Source organism: Plecotus auritus (assembly GCF_963455305.1).
Source record: "Plecotus auritus genome assembly, chromosome: 12".
Classification (NCBI taxonomy): domain Eukaryota; kingdom Metazoa; phylum Chordata; class Mammalia; order Chiroptera; family Vespertilionidae; genus Plecotus; species Plecotus auritus.
This window is the reverse complement of record NC_137778.1, coordinates 31,788,394-31,805,355: the sequence shown is the minus strand read 5'-3', so window position 1 is coordinate 31,805,355 and position 16,962 is coordinate 31,788,394. Positions and strand designations below refer to the sequence as shown.

The following is a 16,962-nucleotide window of genomic DNA, read 5'->3' as shown; positions in this document are numbered from 1 at the left end:
TGGCTCTGAAAAAGGCTGTGCTGATGGCATCATGTACAGACATGGAGATGGCGTGAGGGAGACAGTGAGCATTGGGCAGGCTAGATGGGCATTTGGCCAGTATTTGTCCGAAAAGGAGCCCAGATCTGGAACCACGGAGGTGCACCTCTGTCCACAACCCACCCAGAGTGGAGGGAGCTGCAGTCCCTTTATGCTGAGCTCATGCTTATGCAGGTCTGAACCGCACCCTCAGTGGATAATTGGGAAGCTGAGGCCCATAGAAAGGCAGACACTGCCCAAGGTACATGACATACAGAGTCCTGAGTTCAGGAATGTTCAGACCTTCCAGTCCAAGGCTTCAACCCCTCCCAGAGTTGGTTTGGAAATTAGAAATCCTGACATATTGGGAAGCTCATGCCTATTCCTCCCTATGTGGTGGCCATTTTGTTCTGGGATCCAGAATGGGATTGGCACGTGAACTGCATCCAGCACGACCAGCGGTGAACCTGAGGTGGGGCGGTGAAGGATTTCTAAGGCTCTCTGTCTCACCTGAGCCCAGGGACAATTGTGCGCGCACCCCCAGACTTCTGCCTTCCCCGGCTCCCGAGTCTCTGCCCCAGAGTCCAGATTCCCCCCACAAGAGCATGGGTCCCCAGAGACTCGCCTGGAGCTGGGGTTCAGTGCAGTCAGAACTGGGGTTCAGTGCAGTCAGGAGCTTCTGACTCCCTTCTGCTAGGGAAAGCCTGTGGCAACCTCCACAGCCTTAGTGTGCTCTGGTGCGCGGGCCCCGAGACCCCTGCCCCAGGGATCCCCCGGGTCTACCCCCCTTCCCCCCCCCCCTCGTCTCTGAATCTCCGGGTACCTATCTCTCTATCTGACAGTCCAGACGCCCCCTCTATGAGCCTGGGTCCACGGGGTTTCGCCCGGAACTGGAGTTCAGTGCAGTCAGAACTGGGGTTCAGTGCAGTCGGGGGCTTCCTTCCCGTTCCCGCCAGAGAAAGTCAGCCAGGCTCTCAGCCGCCCTTCCTCTCTGCGCGCACAAAGCCCCTTTGCTGTACCTTCAATTCTCTGTGAGCTTTTCTCTTTCCTTCTAGTTGTAGAATTTCAACTCAGCCAGCTTTCCTGTGGTTCTGGATGGTGTCCGTTGTGTCTTTTAGTTGTAGTTTTGAAATTGTTGTGCGAGGCAGCAGTTTAGGTGCTTACCTATGCCGCCATCTTGGTCGGAATTGAAAGATATTTCAGGCAGAGGGAAGCATTAGAAAAATTGAATGAGTCAGGAAACAATAAGATACGTTGGATGGGGTTGCAGGGACTGGGACCATCAGAAGGTAAGTTCCCAGGACAGGAACAGGGATGGCTGAGCAGAGAGGAAGTCAGACACCAGCTCTGGGGGCCCTGGCAGGGTGGTTCCTAGCAGAGACCAGCAGTCCTGGTGCAGGAGTGAGAAGACAAGTGGAGGGATTGGTTCAGGCTGGGAGGTTTGCAGGGAGGGTGTGGCCCACAGGCAAGTCAGCACCAGAGATCCTAGTCTGTGGAGAGCAGTTGGTGTGGTGGATCATGGGGTGCAGGCTACAGAGAGACAGAGTAGGGTTCTGACAGGATAAAAGAGAAAAGGTCTCCTTGAGTTTGAGAGCAGATGGAATGAGAAGGAGGGGGGGAGGGGACAGACAGTAGCAGCAAGAGAGTGAGATGTAGGCAGGGAAAAGCTCAGACATGTCCTAAATGATGACAAGCTGCAGAGGATGGGCAGGAGAGGATGCCCCTGAAGTGGAGGGAGGTGATGGTCTCAGAACTGAGATGCTAATGAGACGGTGAGAGTAGGAGGTGGAGGAGTCATCCACATGTACCAATACCTCTCCCACCGAGATTCCTGCAGGTGGGACAGAAGGAGATTTTGGAGGCAGTTGCCTAATTTCTCCCTGAAGAATGTGGCCTGATTGAGGGGTTAGCAGGAGACTGTGAGTAGGAGGTAGGGAGTGACCCAGCTGGATGATGGGATCCTCAAGTAGGGGAGCTACTGAAGCAGCAGGGATGTGTCTAGAGGTGGCCCTGGATGTACAGGTGAGTGCTGACTGGCCTCCTGGCACCATGGAGAGAGCCCATCTGTGGGAGAGCCAGCACTTGCTGAGAAAGCACTTGCAGTCCTGCTTGTAATTGAACTCCTCAGCCCCAAGCACATTTTATGACCTCAAAGAGCCCAAGGGTAATGACATGCCCCTTCCTGTGACAGATAAGGGGAACTGTCACCTAGGATGCTCAGCATGAGCTCTCCCCTCCTCCCTCGTGCCCTCTCCTCCCCGCTCCTCTTCAATTTTCGCTTCTCACTTGCTGCCCAGACACTCTCTGGACTCCAGCACTAGCTTTACTCCTCACGCCTGGAACACCCATCGCTCTGTGCTTTCCCCAGACACCCAGCTCCCAGCATTGACCAAACCATTGCAAGGATCAGCTCAGCAGACAGGCTCTCTCCTCCACAGGGACACCCACACAAGCTAAAACACACACACACGCACACGCACACACACACACACGCACACACAGACACTCACACTCACAGGGACAGGACACAGCCCAGAAGCCCAGGACACAGGACAAGGGATCCAGTCCTCTGGGCACTGCTGAGTGTCCCATGCACAGTGACCAGTGCCCATGTGCCCCCAAAGCCCTCCACCCAATGCCTATTTCAGTGGTGCCATCTCCCCTACATCCCTGGGGTTGTGCAGGGCAGGAGGGTGGGGGCATGAGGCACCGTGTTCAAACCTCCCTCGGCTCCTGCTCCCAGCAGTCCCTGGATCCCAGATGCTGATCGCGGCTTGAGAAGGAAAAGCATGGCTGGGGCCAGCAGAATGTTCTGCACTGCTGACCCCGGGACCTGGCACGCTGGCTGTGCTAGGGAGCAGGGGCAGAGGTGGACAGAGGCCCTGCTGAGAGAGGTGGTCAGTTGTGCTGGAGGCCAAAGGGAGGGCACCCTCCTGGCACATTACTGGGTAATCCCCCCATGGAGAATCCACAATTACATTCACCAAGAAGGGGCAGTTATGACAGCATAAGTAGCCAAAGAAAAGCAGGAAACAGGCCATATCTGAGCAAGAGACACTTTATTGTTTCTTGGGGTTTCTGGAGGCCTCAGGCTGGGCTGGGCTCACTGTCCTCCCCCAGAACAGAGCGGGGCTCCGTGGCTATGATTGTGGTAGTCCGTGGCTATGACTCCCAACACCGACAGGAACTCAGAAAACTCGATCTTCTTATCCTTATTCTTGTCCTCGTCCTCAAAGATATGGGCCAAGAAATGTTTGCCCTTTTTTTCCTGTTGAAAAGACAAATTCAGTTCCAAAAGTGTTATGGGTGGAATAGGAGGAGGAGGAGGCAGAGAGGGGGAGGGAAGCACCTGGGGCTGCACAGGTGTAGCTGGTGTGGGCCAGTGGAGGGTGTCTGGAAATGAGGGGGACAGTAGCATTACCCTGCAGGTCACTGAGGGAGATTCCTTGGACCAAATATCAGCATGAAAGAGAGACCTAGTGTTGGTGGGCAGACTCTGGCCAGAGCCTCACTGATCAATGAGCTGGTGGGTGGGTGGTCTTTAGACCCAGACCAGCTCCCCCCACCACTTCCAGGACCCCATCTACCTAAGTTCTACCCAGAAACTAAAGAGAGGCCCTACCCCTTGTCTCTTCATTCCTAACCCTCCTCTCCTATCTCCTATCTGCCTTCCCAAATCTTCCATGCTCAGTGCCCTCTTTTGCTCACCTATTCTCTGTGTCACCTAGTAGCCTCTCTTTCTGTAATCAGTTCTGTATATTCTAACTGTCAGACTAAATCAGGTCTACGGATGAGCTTTTCATTGTAATGAAAGGTGTTAAATTTTATCAGCCATGGAATCTCTATCGCCTTCCCTTGGATCTCAGAGAACCTAATGGAGGCTTCTAGAGGCAGAGCCTGAGCCTATGGGCTTCGGTCTCCTGGATGGACAGTGACAAGTGGGAGGGGACCCATTCTTCACTCTCCTATTTGACCACCTCGTAACTACCCTTGATCTCCAGATGCCTTTACACTTGGCCACCTGTTTCATCTCTTTCATCCTGATAATAACTCAGGAGAGTCCTCTTAGGCCTTTTTGCAGATGAGAATATGGAGGATGAGAGAATGGGATTGACTTGTCCAAGGTCTTTCGCCATGCCAGGGCCCAAGCAACCTTGAGAAGTCACCCAGACTTACACAGGCCTTGAGGAAGTTAGGGAAATTCTCCTTCAGCATCTTGAGCAGGCCCTGCTTGTCAATGGTGTCATCGGGTTTTGTGTATTTGTGGAACAGGACGATCAAGTCCATCACGGACTGCTCAACTGGAGTATGGCTCATCTTGGTTTTCAAGGAAGCTGCTGGAAAGAAAGACGAGGACCTTTGTTATCCTTCTCCCCAGGTGAGGGTCCCTAAGTCAGGACAATGGGGTGGGAACTGGGCATCCAGTGAAGGGAGGCTCAGATGGAGCAGAAGGAACTGTATCACCCTAGGATGTGGGAGGAGATGCTCACAAGGAGGAGAGAGTGTCCAAGGCTGGGGGCTGGCCCGTGCAGGTCAGGGTCCAGAGGAGATGGAGGAGAACACAGAAGCCCACTGTGGACAGAACCACAGGAGGCAGAAGCAGAGAGGGTAGGGGTCTACCACATGGAAAAGGACTGACATTTTAATTGAGATCAGAGCCAAACAGAGCATTTGGATGACTCTACTCTTTAAGAGCATCAACACCAACTCCTCCAGGGTCAACATCAGGGTTAGAATCAAGGGGACAAAATAACTTCCTGACTAGTCTGGCCTCACCCGCCCTGAGCTGCTCTTGGAACAAGACCCCTGAGGAGCCCATTGTGAACATGAAGCAAGCTGTAAGTGAAATGGGCCCTGGAGGCTCCCAGTGGTGAGTGTGAGTAGGAAGGTCAGTGTGAGCAGATATACAGCCCTGTCCTGAGCTCCCGCAAGTTTTCCTGGACCATCCCCACCAGTGGGAAAGAAGGACTGCTGACCAGTGTTGGCATCATGTTTGAAATAATCAGAAATACCTGCCTCAGTTTTAGACTCTTGGGTGGAATGTAGGGAGATAGGCTCCTCAGATGACCATTGTACCTCCCTGCTATCTGGAACCCCAAGGCTAGACCATATTTAAGTAAAGAGGTCTGACTTCCCAAAGCCGGTACTTCCACCAACAGTCCGGACCCCAAGCAGAGAAATAGGACAATGCAGCCCTCACACCCCAGTCTTTCCAAAACTTTCAAGAAATGTGTATGGCTCACATGTGCGGGCATCTAACAAAAACTACATTTCCTCATCATCAGGGAGAAAGAACCTTGCTGCTATTCCCTAAGTGGAATTACCCAAGGCCTTCTGTGAACTTGGCCAAGGTCAGAGCTGAGCTCTGTGCACAGAAAGTCCCTCGTCATTCCCTCAGCTGGGAAGAATGTCCAAAACCTTAGTTGATGGGTTTCTGATCCATATAGTGACAGATCTTCTCACCAGAACAAGGTTAGTGGGAGTCCCAGGCTTGGGTTTAGGAGAACCATCAAGACTTTGATAGAGACACCCACTCTCCCCAGAGGTTGGGGTGCAAATTGAGTCTTCCCAAACCTGTGGTCTGAGAGTCAGGTGAGTCCAGAGAGTAAAGAAGAGAAGGAGACAAGAAGGGTCATTTCCTCAGCTCCCACCAGAGATGTTTCCACAGAGTTGTCACACAGAGGACAACAGAGCAATGGGAGCATTGGTCCAGCCATCTTGTAGATGAGGTCCTCAGGACCCTAGTGGAATGAAGTTATATATCTTCATTACAGGCAGAGTCCCATAAGAGGCATAGCCCCATTTCAGGCAGAGCCCCATAACAGGCAGAGCCCCATAACAGGCAGAGCTCCATTACAGGCACAGCCCCATTACAGGCAGATCCCCATTACAGGCAGAGCCCCATTACAAGCAGAACCCATTATATCTGGACACAAGCTCCTGAATACTCTCCCATCACTGCTTTCCCTACTCCTGGACCCAGAAGAACACACTGGGCCCTGACGAACCCCCCTGGCAAAGAGACAGGCGCAGACTTACCAAAGCTGACGAGGTGTCACTGAGGAGAAGGTAAGTGTGCTGTGCATCTGGGCAAAGACTGGTCCCTTTATAAGGCTCAGTCTGGCTCCTCCCAGGCATTGGGAGCCTTTTGGTAATAACTGTCTACTTCCTGGACCATAGTTCCATTCAGGTGGGTGGCATACACCTAGGAGTGTGTGATCAGCATGTTCCTGTAAAATCCCAGGAAACTCTCAAGGGAAAACACCTAGAGCCTTCTTCTGTCCTTACTTTACAGGGGTCAGGGGTGTGGAAGACAATGGGATGTGTCTTGAAAGCACAGGAATTGTGGAAGAGAAAACTGGGTTTCTGAACTTAAAGTGGATGGGACTCTGAAAGGCTGCATGGTCTGTGTTTGCTCATCACCCAGTCCTTCCACAAGTTTGTTCTGGTATCTAACCAAAACTCTCTAGCGGTTTATAAGTTCATAATGATACCATGCATCACCTTACCTGTCATATTGATATTCCTCCTAAGCCTTCAAAACCTTATGAGATGGTGCTGTTACCCTCATGTTGAGGACAGGGAATTGAGGGATTAAAAGATAAGCAAAGTTCCCATGTGTACAAGGTTAATAGCATGCTCAAGATGTGATCCCCAAAAAGCCTGATTCAAAACTTCCTCCTAACCCCAATACTAGACCTCTGGGGTCACTGCAGGGCCTGTGAACTCAAAGTCCAGGGTCACCTCACTCCAATCTTCATGTTGAGTCCTCATTGGAGGGGTAGAAGGCAAACAGTTGGCATGATCCACAGTGACAGACCAGAAAACACAGAGAGAGTAGTGGCTCAGCATGTCACCTGCAGGTGAGGGAAGACAGGAGGTCAGACCTCTCAGTCCTGGCGTTAGCCCCACACTCTAGAAATTCACTTAGTAGCTCCAGGGCCCACCGGGGCCCACCAAGGAAGCCACTGTGTGAACTCAGGGATGGTGACCACCATGAAATGAGCCAGCAGGAGATTGGGCAAAGTTGCCACTCCTCCCATGATGATTCCTTCCTATAAATTCTTCAATGATGTTTCTCCTTCCCTTATGCAAAACAGTCTGCTTAAGGTCTGCTATGTCCTAACCTGCTGTGAAAAATCTAGTTCAGGAGCGGGAAACAAGAGCTTGGAGGTCAGGATGAAACCTGGGGACCTCTGGGGACATGCCATGCTGATTCACTGATGAGTCCTTGTTCCTGCTCTCTGCTCCCCTTAGAACATCCTCCCATGGAGTAAGGGGACTGCTCAGGCATTGGGCGCCCTGGGACCAGGCCCACCGCTGAGCTCCCAGGTCAGGCCCCCCAATGCACTGGGCCTCCATGCTTCAGCCTGGCCTTTCTGTCCCCAGTTATGTCCATATTTGCATCAGCATCAGACCTCTCTGGTTCACTCATTTAATTTATTCTCACCCCCACTCAAAGCCTCCCAGGAAGGATACACAGAAAACCTGGAGCACGAACTGCCTTCGGGCAGGGGAACTGAGATGGCAGGCCCATTTGGGCCTTGGTGTAGCTTTTGAAATTTGAACAATGTCAAGATACTTTAAATTAGTTTCTAATTATTTTAATTTAACTTTTGCTTTGTTCAATCCTAACCTCACTTTCAGAGTCTGAACCATGTATAGTCCTCAGCTTCCGGAATCTAAACATCATTGATCTGTTGCAAGGTCTCTCTCTTATTTTACTTATATACTTATTTTCCCTTAATCTTCATTACTATTCAATTTCTCCCAAAAAGCCAAAAAAAAAAAGAGAAATATATGTTTTCTGTTTACTTTTATGAATACTCATCAATGTAAATGATTATTTTGGCCTGTGTTCTATCTATGCCCTTTATTTGATACAGATCAATCACACAAAAAATACAACAAACTACAATGTACAGCCCAATGAATTATCTCTAACACCTGTGACTGCCACCCAGGTCAATGAATAAAATATTGCCACCACCCCTACCAGTCACTGCCCCTTTCCTCTCTTCCCCAAAACCATCATCTGGACTCTTATGGTAAGGCTCTCTCTTTGTTTCATTTGTATTTTACCACTTAAGCAAATTTACTTGAAGGGGAACTATTCTGTATATTCCTCTATGTCTGCATTAGTTTGCCCAGTATTACATTTATATGCTATATCCATGTAGTACTGTTTGTTCGTCATTATCTTGGTATGAATAACACATCATTTTCTGCTTTAGATATCGCATGCCCTTAATTTCCTTGTTTTCCTTTTGTATGGTTTCCAGCTCAGGTGACTAGGGATTTTGATCTCTGACCTAACGTTCCCCTGGGGATCAGCCACCCTGTCTGGTGAGGATGTGGAAAGGGCTCAGGGCAGGCCCTGGTTGTGTAAGTCCTGGGTGTTTAAGGAAGAAGAAGGGGATGAGTCCATGTTTCAGGGACCAACTTCAAAACAGCCCTGTTTATTGTCAGAGACATTAGTGTTTGCAACTATTGTGACTAACAGCCAAGTCCCACCCCAGCATGTCCCTTATCACTCACCACCACCAGAAAGGCTATAGGTATCTTCCAATCCCTGAGCCAATAGTCCTTTGGCAATATGGTCTGCACATCCAGGTCAATCACTTGGAACCATCTCGCAAGCATTTACTGTTTATCCTGAGCCACTTTTTCATTCATCCCAATGGACTCTGGACTCCAGCTGTCCTTGGCTGTTTGGAGCTGAGACCTGGACCATTTGTTCAAGGTACAAAATTTAAGGAGAACCCACTGAGCACCACTCACTGTGCTTTAGAATAAACTTTTGGCAAGAGAAATTTTTTTTTTTTTTTTTTTTTTTTTTTAGTCAGCCAATTTGTGCTTTATTGATGCCGTGATGCTCAGGCCTTGACCGCGTACTTCCGTAGGTGGTATAGTCGCTCCTTCCGCTGCTGCTTCTTGGTCTTCAGGTTCTCTTCATGCTTGTTCAGCCGGCGGCGCATGGCGCGTGTTTTCTTGGGCCGCAGATCCAGGGGCTTGTACTTCTTTCTCTTGTACAATTTCCTGAGATTCTCTTTCTGAGTCTGGTTAATGACGGTAAGAACACGGGCGATAGACTTGCGAACAACTCGGATCTTAGAAAGCTTGGAAGCTGCGCCGCCTGCGCAGCTGGGACAGCTCCACCTTCAAGTCGTCCAGCTGTTTGAGCAGCTCCTCCTTCTTCTTGCCGCGAAGGTCCCAAGCCTTAATTTTGGCCATGGCTAAACACCCCTCCGCCGCCGCCTGCTCGGAGAGAAAAAAACGGCAAGAGAAATTTTTAAAGAATTTATCTCCCTTCAATGCTCACACTTTAGAAGTGAAGACAAAAAGAATAAAATAGAAACTGTGGATGTTGGAGATGTACAGTGACACCCTGTATAACCCAAGAAGAGAGGGGTAACTTTCTGGGGAGGAGAGGTGGACTGAGATACCTTACATGTGGCATTTGAATGAATGTCAACATCTAGTGTTCAAGCAAGCAAACCAGGGAAAGAGATTCCGGAGTCCAGACCATGACAAGTGAGCAAAACTACAGCACAGAACAGACGTGACATCAGGAGGACAGAACCAAGTCTAGAGCCAAGGGTGTTGGAAGTGAGAGGTTTGGGACAGGCACCAACTATGTCCAACCCAGTACCCAACCCCTCGTCTGAACTAACAGAGCCCGGTTTTGCTGGGGGTTAAGGTGCCCAGTACGACCATGTGTGTGGAGTCTCCTCTAAGCCATTCTGACAGTCCGGTCCCTGCTTTCCCTGTGCCCCTTACAACCAAGAGTGAACATGTGTCCCAATGAAACTGAGTGATGCTGGGCCAGGCTTCTGGGACTCTGCTTTTCTGACAGAAGGGGACAGGGAGAGCTGGCCCTGCCATGCCTCAACCCATGCCTGGGTTGCTGGTCCTGTCACAGGCAGTCGTCAAAAAATACCCAAGTGAGTTGAAGAGTTACAGCTTCATAAAAACCTCCAAATGGATGGTTTTAGAAGCTTTAGGCATAATTGCCCCAAACTGGAAGTAACTAAGATGTCTTTCAAAAGGTGAATGAATAAACAATCTGTGGTAAGCCATACAGTGGAATGTTATCCAGCAAGAAAAAGAATTGAGCTATCAAGCCACACGAAGACATGGAGGAAACTACAAGGATAGTGCTGAGTGAAGGAAGCCATTCTGAAACAGCCACATACTGTGTGATTTCAAATATATGACGTTATAGAAAAAGCAAAACCCAATATATTGACAATAAAAATATCAGTAATCATCAAGATTCAGGATAGGAGGGGATGGCTGAATAGGTGGGGCACCGGTGATTTTTAAGGCAATGAAACTACTTTGCATGATACTGTAATGATGAATATGTGGCATTACACATTTGTAAAAAAACCACAGAATTTCACAATATGAACTGAACCCTGGTTAAACCAGGGACTTTAGTTCATAATAATGTATCAATATTGGTTCATTAATTATAACAAGTGTTTCACGCTAATTAAGATGTTAATAAACAGGGGACATGGTGGGGAGAGGGGATATATACAAAATAAACTCTCTGTTCCAAAATTTTCTGCCAATCTAAAACGGTTCTAAAAATTAGAGTATATTAATAATAAAAATAATAAGATTATGTTTCTTTTTATTGTAAGCCAAGTTTGATTGAAACAAATAGCCCTCAAGAGTTATCTAGGAGTACCCTCCTGACCTATGATGCTGGATTTATGAGCAAGCATTCTATTTTCTTCTTTTCTATATTTTTCTGGAGCTCTCTTACAATCTTATCTGAAAGCTAGCTAATAAATTGAATCTGTTGTTTGAGAACTAAGTCTCTGAATGTAAACTTATTAGCATTTTAGATTTTCTGTCCAACAGGAAATTACTTAACCAATTTATTTTATTTATTTTTTAAAATATATTTTTATTGATTTCAGAGAGGAAGAGAGAGTGAGAGAGAGATAGTAACATCAATGATGAGAGAGAATAATTCATCAGCTGCCTCCTGCAAGCCCCACACTGGGGATTAAGCCTGCAACCTGGGCATGTGCCCTGACCAGGAATCGAACCATGACCTCCTGGTTCATAGGTTGTTGCTCAACCACTGCGCCATGCTAGCTGGGCCCAATTTATTTTAATTCTTTGGCCTATTGACCTCTCCTCCCCAGAAAGTTACCCCTCTCTTCTTGGGTTATACAGGGTGTCACTGTACATCTCCAACATCCACAGTTTCTATTTTATTCTTTTTGTCTTCACTTCTAAAGTGTGAGCATTGAGGGGAGATAAATTCTTTAAAAATTTCTCTTGCCATATGTTCATCCTAAAGCACAGTGAGTGGTACTCACTGGGTTCTCCTTAAACTTTGTACCTTGAACAAATGGTCCAGGTCTCAGCTCCAAACAGCCAAGGACAGCTGGGGTCCAGAGTCCTTTGGGATGAATGAAAAAGTGGCTCAGGATAAACAGTAAATGCTTGCGAGATGGTTCCAAGTGATGACTTGGATGTGTAGACCATGTTGCCAAAGGACTATTGGCTCAGGGATTGGAAGATACCTATAGCCTTTCTGGTGGTGGTGAGTGATAAGGGACATGCTGGGGTGGGACTTGGCTGTTAGTCACAATAGTTGCAAACACTAATGTCTCTGACAATAAACAGGGCTGTTTTGAAGTTGGTCCCTGAAACATGGACTCATCCCCTTCTTCTTCCTTAAACACCCAGGACTTACACAACCAGGGCCTGCCCTGGGCCCTTTCCACATCCTCACCAGACAGGGTGGCTGATCCCCACAGGAACATGAGGTCAGAGGTCAAAATCCCTGGTCACCTGAGCTGGAAACCATTCAGAAAGAAGACAAAGTGATGAGCATGTGGTATCTAAAGCAGAATTATGAAAAAATTATGTCACATTCATATAAAGATATATATAGTACACTAGTACAGTGAAGAACAAACACAGTACAACATATAACTTATAAATGTAATACTGAGAAAAATAAAGCAGATACAGAAGAATGCATAGAATATGTTTCCCTTCAAGTAAAATTTGAAAGTGGGGGAAATGGCAGCGTTCAGGAATGTATGCTTAGGTGGTAAAATAAAAATGAAACAGAGAGAGGGTCTCATCAAAAAAGTTCAGATTATGGTTTTGGAGAAGAGAGAAAGCAGGCTGGTGTGGGTGGTGGCAATGTTTTATTCATTGACGTGGGGGACAGTCACAAGTGTAAGAGATTAGACTGTGTATTGTAGTTTGTTGTATTTTTCTGCATAATTTATATTTTAAAAAAGTGGATTGAACACGGGCCAAAAGAACTATTTACATTGGTGAGGATGCATATAAATAAACAGAAAACATATATTTCTTTTTTGCTTTTTTGGGGGGAAATTGAATAGTTTGGCTTTTTTGGGGGAAATTGAATGGTAATGAATATTAAATAAGTATATAAGTAAAATAAGATACCTTGCAACAGATAAATGATGTTTAGATTCCGGAAGCCAAGGACTATACATAGTTCAGACTCTGAAAATGAGGCCAAGATTGAACAAAGCAAAACTTAAATATAAAAATTAAAAATGAGCTTTAAGTATCTTGACATTGTTCAAATTTCAAAAGCTATACCAGGGCGAATGTGGGAACGACATTTCAGTTCCTCTGCTCCAAGTCACCCCCTGCTCCAGGTTTCCTGTGTATCCTTCACAGCAGGCTTTTAGTGGCGGTGAGAACACATTACATAAGTGAACCAGAGAGGGCTGGTGCTGGTGTTGGGACAGAAGGGCCAGGTGTGGAAGCCCAATGCATTGGCGGGGGGGGGGGGGGGGGAAGAGGGGGCGGGGGCGGAGGACGAGGCTGATCCAGGCTCATCGGTGAGCCTGGTCCCAGGGTGCCCAATGCCTGAGCAGTCTGCTCACTCAATGGGAGGATGTTCTTAGGGAAACAGAGCAGGAACAAAGATTCCTTAGTGAGTCAGCAGGGCCATTCCCCAGAGGTCCCAAGGCCTCATCCTAACCTCCAAGCTCCTGTCTCCTGCACCTGAACTAGATTTTCCACAGCAGGTTGGGACACAGCAGACCCTAGGGCATGGCCATTGACTCCTAAGCAGACTGTCTTGCATAAGGGAAAGAGGAACATCACTCTTCAGTGATGATTTATAGGAAATCATCATCATGGGAGGGGAGGCAACTTTGCCCAATTTCCTGCTGGCTCATTTCATGGTGGTCACCATCCCTGAGTCTAGACAGTGGCTTCCTTGGTGGGCTCAGGCAGCCCCTGAAGATGCAAAGTGAAGTTCAAGAGTGTGGGGCTAACGCCAGAACTCAGACCTCCTGTCTTCCCTCACCTGCAGGTGATGTGCTATTCTCTCTGTGCTACCTGGCCTGTCACTGTGGGTCATGCCACCTCTTTCTCTCCTAGCGTTTCAGTGAGGACCCCACGTGATGATGGGAGTGAGGTGACCCTGCCTCCCTTTCTTGGACTTTGAGTTTGCAGGCCCTGCAGTGACCCCAGAGGTCTAGTAGTGGGCTTAAGAGGGAGGTTTGGAATCAGGCTTTTCTGGGATCATATCTTGAGCTTGCTGTCTATTAGCCTCGTGCACATAGGAACTTTGCTTGCCTCTTACTCCCTCAATTCCCCGTCTTCAACATGAGGGTAACAGCACCATCTCATAATGTTTTGAAGGTTTAGGAGGAATATCAATATGACAGGTAAGGTGATGTGAGGTAACATTATGGACTTATAAACCGCTGGAGAGAGTTTTGTTAGATGTCAGAGCAAACTTGTGGAAGGACTGGGTGATGAGCAAACACAGACCACGCTGCTTTTCAGAGTCCCATCCTCTTTAAGTTCAGAAACCCAGTTTTCTCTACCACAATTCCCGTGCTTTTAAGACACATCCCATTGTTTTCCCAACCCCAGCCCTAGGTTTCCTTACCCACAGAACAATGCTCTAGAATAGTGCTATCCCTTGGGAGTTGCCTGCGATTTTACAGGAACGTAGTGAACACACACTCCTAGGTGCGTTCCACCCACCTGAGTGAGGCAATGGTCCAGGAAGCAGAGAAAGAACATGGCCCAAGGGCTCCCAGTGCCTAGGAGGAGCCAGACTGAGCCTTATAAAGGGACCAGTCTTTGCCCAGATGCACAGCACACTCATCCTTCTCCTCAGTGACACCTCGTCAGATCTGGTAAGTCTGTACCTAACTGTTTGCCAGGGGGGTTCATCAGGGCCCAGTGTGTTCTTCTGTGTCCAGGAGTAGGAAAAGCGGTGATGGGAGAGGATTCAGGAGCCTGGATCCAGTCTCAGCTCTGCCTGTTATGGGTCTTTCCAACTTCATCCCACTGGGTCGTGATGGCCTATCTACAACAAGATGTCTGTACTGATGCTCCCATTGCTCTTTGGGCTCTTCTGTGACAACTCTGTTGAAACATCCCTGGTGGGAGCTAAGTATAGGAACCTTCCTCTCCTCCTTGTCTTCTTTTCTCTCTGGAATCACAGACTTTGCACCCCAACCTCTGGGGACAGTGGGGTCTCTCCCAAAACCTTGAAGATTCTCCTAAACGCAGGCCAGCAATGCCCACTCACCTTGCCCTGGTGAGAAGACCTGCCACTGCATGGATCAGAGACCCATCAACTAAGGTTTTGGACCTCGTTCCCAGCTGAGGGAATGACCAGTGACTTTCTGTGCACAGGGCTCAGCTCTGGCCTTGGCCAAATTGATAGAAGGCCTTAGGTGGTTTCACTTAGGGACATAGCAGCAAGGTTCTTTCTCCCAGATCAGGAGACAATGGTAGTTTTTCTTAGATGCCCACACGTGTGATCCATGCACATTTCTTGAGAGTTTTGGAAAGTCTGGGGTGTGAGGGCTGCATTGTCCCATTTCTCTTCTTGGGCTCCAGACAGTTGGTGGAGGTACCGGCTTTGGGAAGTCAGACCTCTTTACTTAAATGTGGTCTAGACTTGGGGTTCCAAATAGCAGGGAGGTACAAAGGTCATCTGAAGGAACCTATCTCCCTACATTCCACCCAAGAGTCTAAAACTGAGGCAGGTATTTCTGATTATTTCAAACATGATGCCAACACTGGTCAGCAGTCCTTCTTTCCCACTGGTGGGGATGGTCCAGGAAAACTTGCAGGAGCTCAGGACAGGGCTGTATATCTGCTCACACTGACCTTCCTACTCACACTCACCACTGGGAGCCTCCAGGGCCCATTTCACTTACAGCTTGCTTCATGTTCACAATGGGCTCCTCAGGGGTCTCCTTCCAAGAGCAGCTCAGGGCGGGTGAGGCCAGACTAGTCAGGAAGTTATTTTGTCCCCTTGATTCTAACCCTGATGTTGACCCTGGAGGAGTTGGTGTTGATGCTCTTAAAGAGCAGAGTCATCCAAATGCTGTGTTTAGCTCAGGTTCCAACTAAAATGTCAGTCCTTTTTCGTGTGATTGACTCTTACCCTCTCTGCTTCTGCTTCCTGTGGTTCTGTCCACAGTGGGCTTCTATGTTCTCCTCCACCTCCTCTGGACCCTGACCTGCACGGGCCAGCCCCCAGCCTTGGTCACACTCTCCTCCTTGTGAGCATCTCATCCCACCTCCTAGGGTGATACAGTTTCTTCTGCTCCACCTGAGCCTCCCTTCACTGGATGCCCAGTTCCCACCCCATTGTCCTGACTTAGGGACCCTCACCTGGGGAGAAGGATAACAAAGGTCCTCGTCTTTCTTTCCAGCAGCTTCCTTGAAAACCAAGATGAGCCATACTCCAGTTGAGCAGTCCGTGATGGACTTGATCGTCCTGTTCCACAAATACACAAAACCCGATGACACCATTGACAAGCAGGGCCTGCTCAAGATGCTGAAGGAGAATTTCCCTAACTTCCTCAAGGCCTGTGTAAGTCTGGGTGACTTCTCAAGGTTGCTTGGGCCCTGGCATGGCGAAAGACCTTGGACAAGTCAATCCCATTCTCTCATCCTCCATATTCTCATCTGCAAAAAGGCCTAAGAGGACTCTCCTGAGTTATTATCAGGATGAAAGAGATGAAACAGGTGGCCAAGTGTAAAGGCATCTGGAGATCAAGGGTAGTTACGAGGTGGTCAAATAGGAGAGTGAAGAATGGGTCCCCTCCCACTTGTCACTGTCCATCCAGGAGACCGAAGCCCATAGGCTCAGGCTCTGCCTCTAGAAGCCTCCATTAGGTTCTCTGAGATCCAAGGGAAGGCGATAGAGATTCCATGGCTGATAAAATTTAACACCTTTCATTACAATGAAAAGCTCATCCGTAGACCTGATTTAGTCTGACAGTTAGAATATACTGAACTGATTACAAAAAGAGAGGCTACTAGGTGACACAGAGAATAGGTGAGCAAAAGAAGGCACTGAGCATGGAAGATTTGGGAAGGCAGATAGGAGATAGGAGAGGAGGGTTAGGAATGAAGAGACAAGGGGTAGGGCCTCTCTTTAGTTTCTGGGTAGAACTTAGGTAGATGGGGTCCTGGAAGTGGTGGGGGGAGCTGGTCTGGGTCTAAAGACCACCCACCCACCAGCTCATTGATCAGTGAGGCTCTGGCCAGAGTCTGCCCACCACCACTAGGTCTCTCTTTCATGCTGATATTTGGTCCAAGGAATCTCCCTCAGTGACCTGCATGGTAATGCTACTGTCCCCCTCATCCCCAGACACCCCCCACTGGCCCACACCAGCTACACCTGTGCAGCCCCAGGTGCTTCACTCCCCCTCTCTGCCTCCTCCTCCTCCTATTCCACCCATAACACTTTTGGGATTGAATTTATCTTTTCCACAGGAAAAAAAGGGCAAAGATTTCTTGGCCCATATCTTTGAGGACGAGGACAAGAATAAGGATAAGAAGATCGAGTTTTCCGAGTTCCTGTCGGTGTTGGGAGTCATAGCCACGGACTACCACAATCATAGCCACGGAGCCCCGCTCTGTTCTGGGGGAGGACAGTGA

General features: G+C 48.5%; 2 protein-coding genes and 1 pseudogene across 3 annotated transcripts; 1 reads left to right on the top strand and 2 right to left on the bottom strand.

The window, feature by feature from the left end:
• Positions 1-3,121: 3,121 nt before the first annotated feature.
• Positions 3,122-4,335, bottom strand: LOC308237279 (protein S100-A7-like; the record flags this gene model as incomplete). Its single annotated transcript, XM_080647821.1, has 2 exons — positions 3,122-3,286; positions 4,195-4,335. 2 exons carry the CDS (start codon positions 4,333-4,335, stop codon positions 3,122-3,124), a joined length of 306 nt encoding a protein of 101 aa, XP_080503947.1.
• A 4,542-nt stretch (positions 4,336-8,877) lies between these two features.
• On the bottom strand, positions 8,878-9,285 carry LOC308237114 (large ribosomal subunit protein uL29-like; annotated as a pseudogene). Its single transcript has one exon. The product of its transcript is annotated as a large ribosomal subunit protein uL29-like (transcript).
• Positions 9,286-15,748: 6,463 nt separating this feature from the next.
• On the top strand, positions 15,749-16,962 carry LOC308237117 (protein S100-A7-like; the record flags this gene model as incomplete). Its single annotated transcript, XM_080647618.1, has 2 exons — positions 15,749-15,889; positions 16,798-16,962. 2 exons carry the CDS (start codon positions 15,749-15,751, stop codon positions 16,960-16,962), a joined length of 306 nt encoding a protein of 101 aa, XP_080503744.1.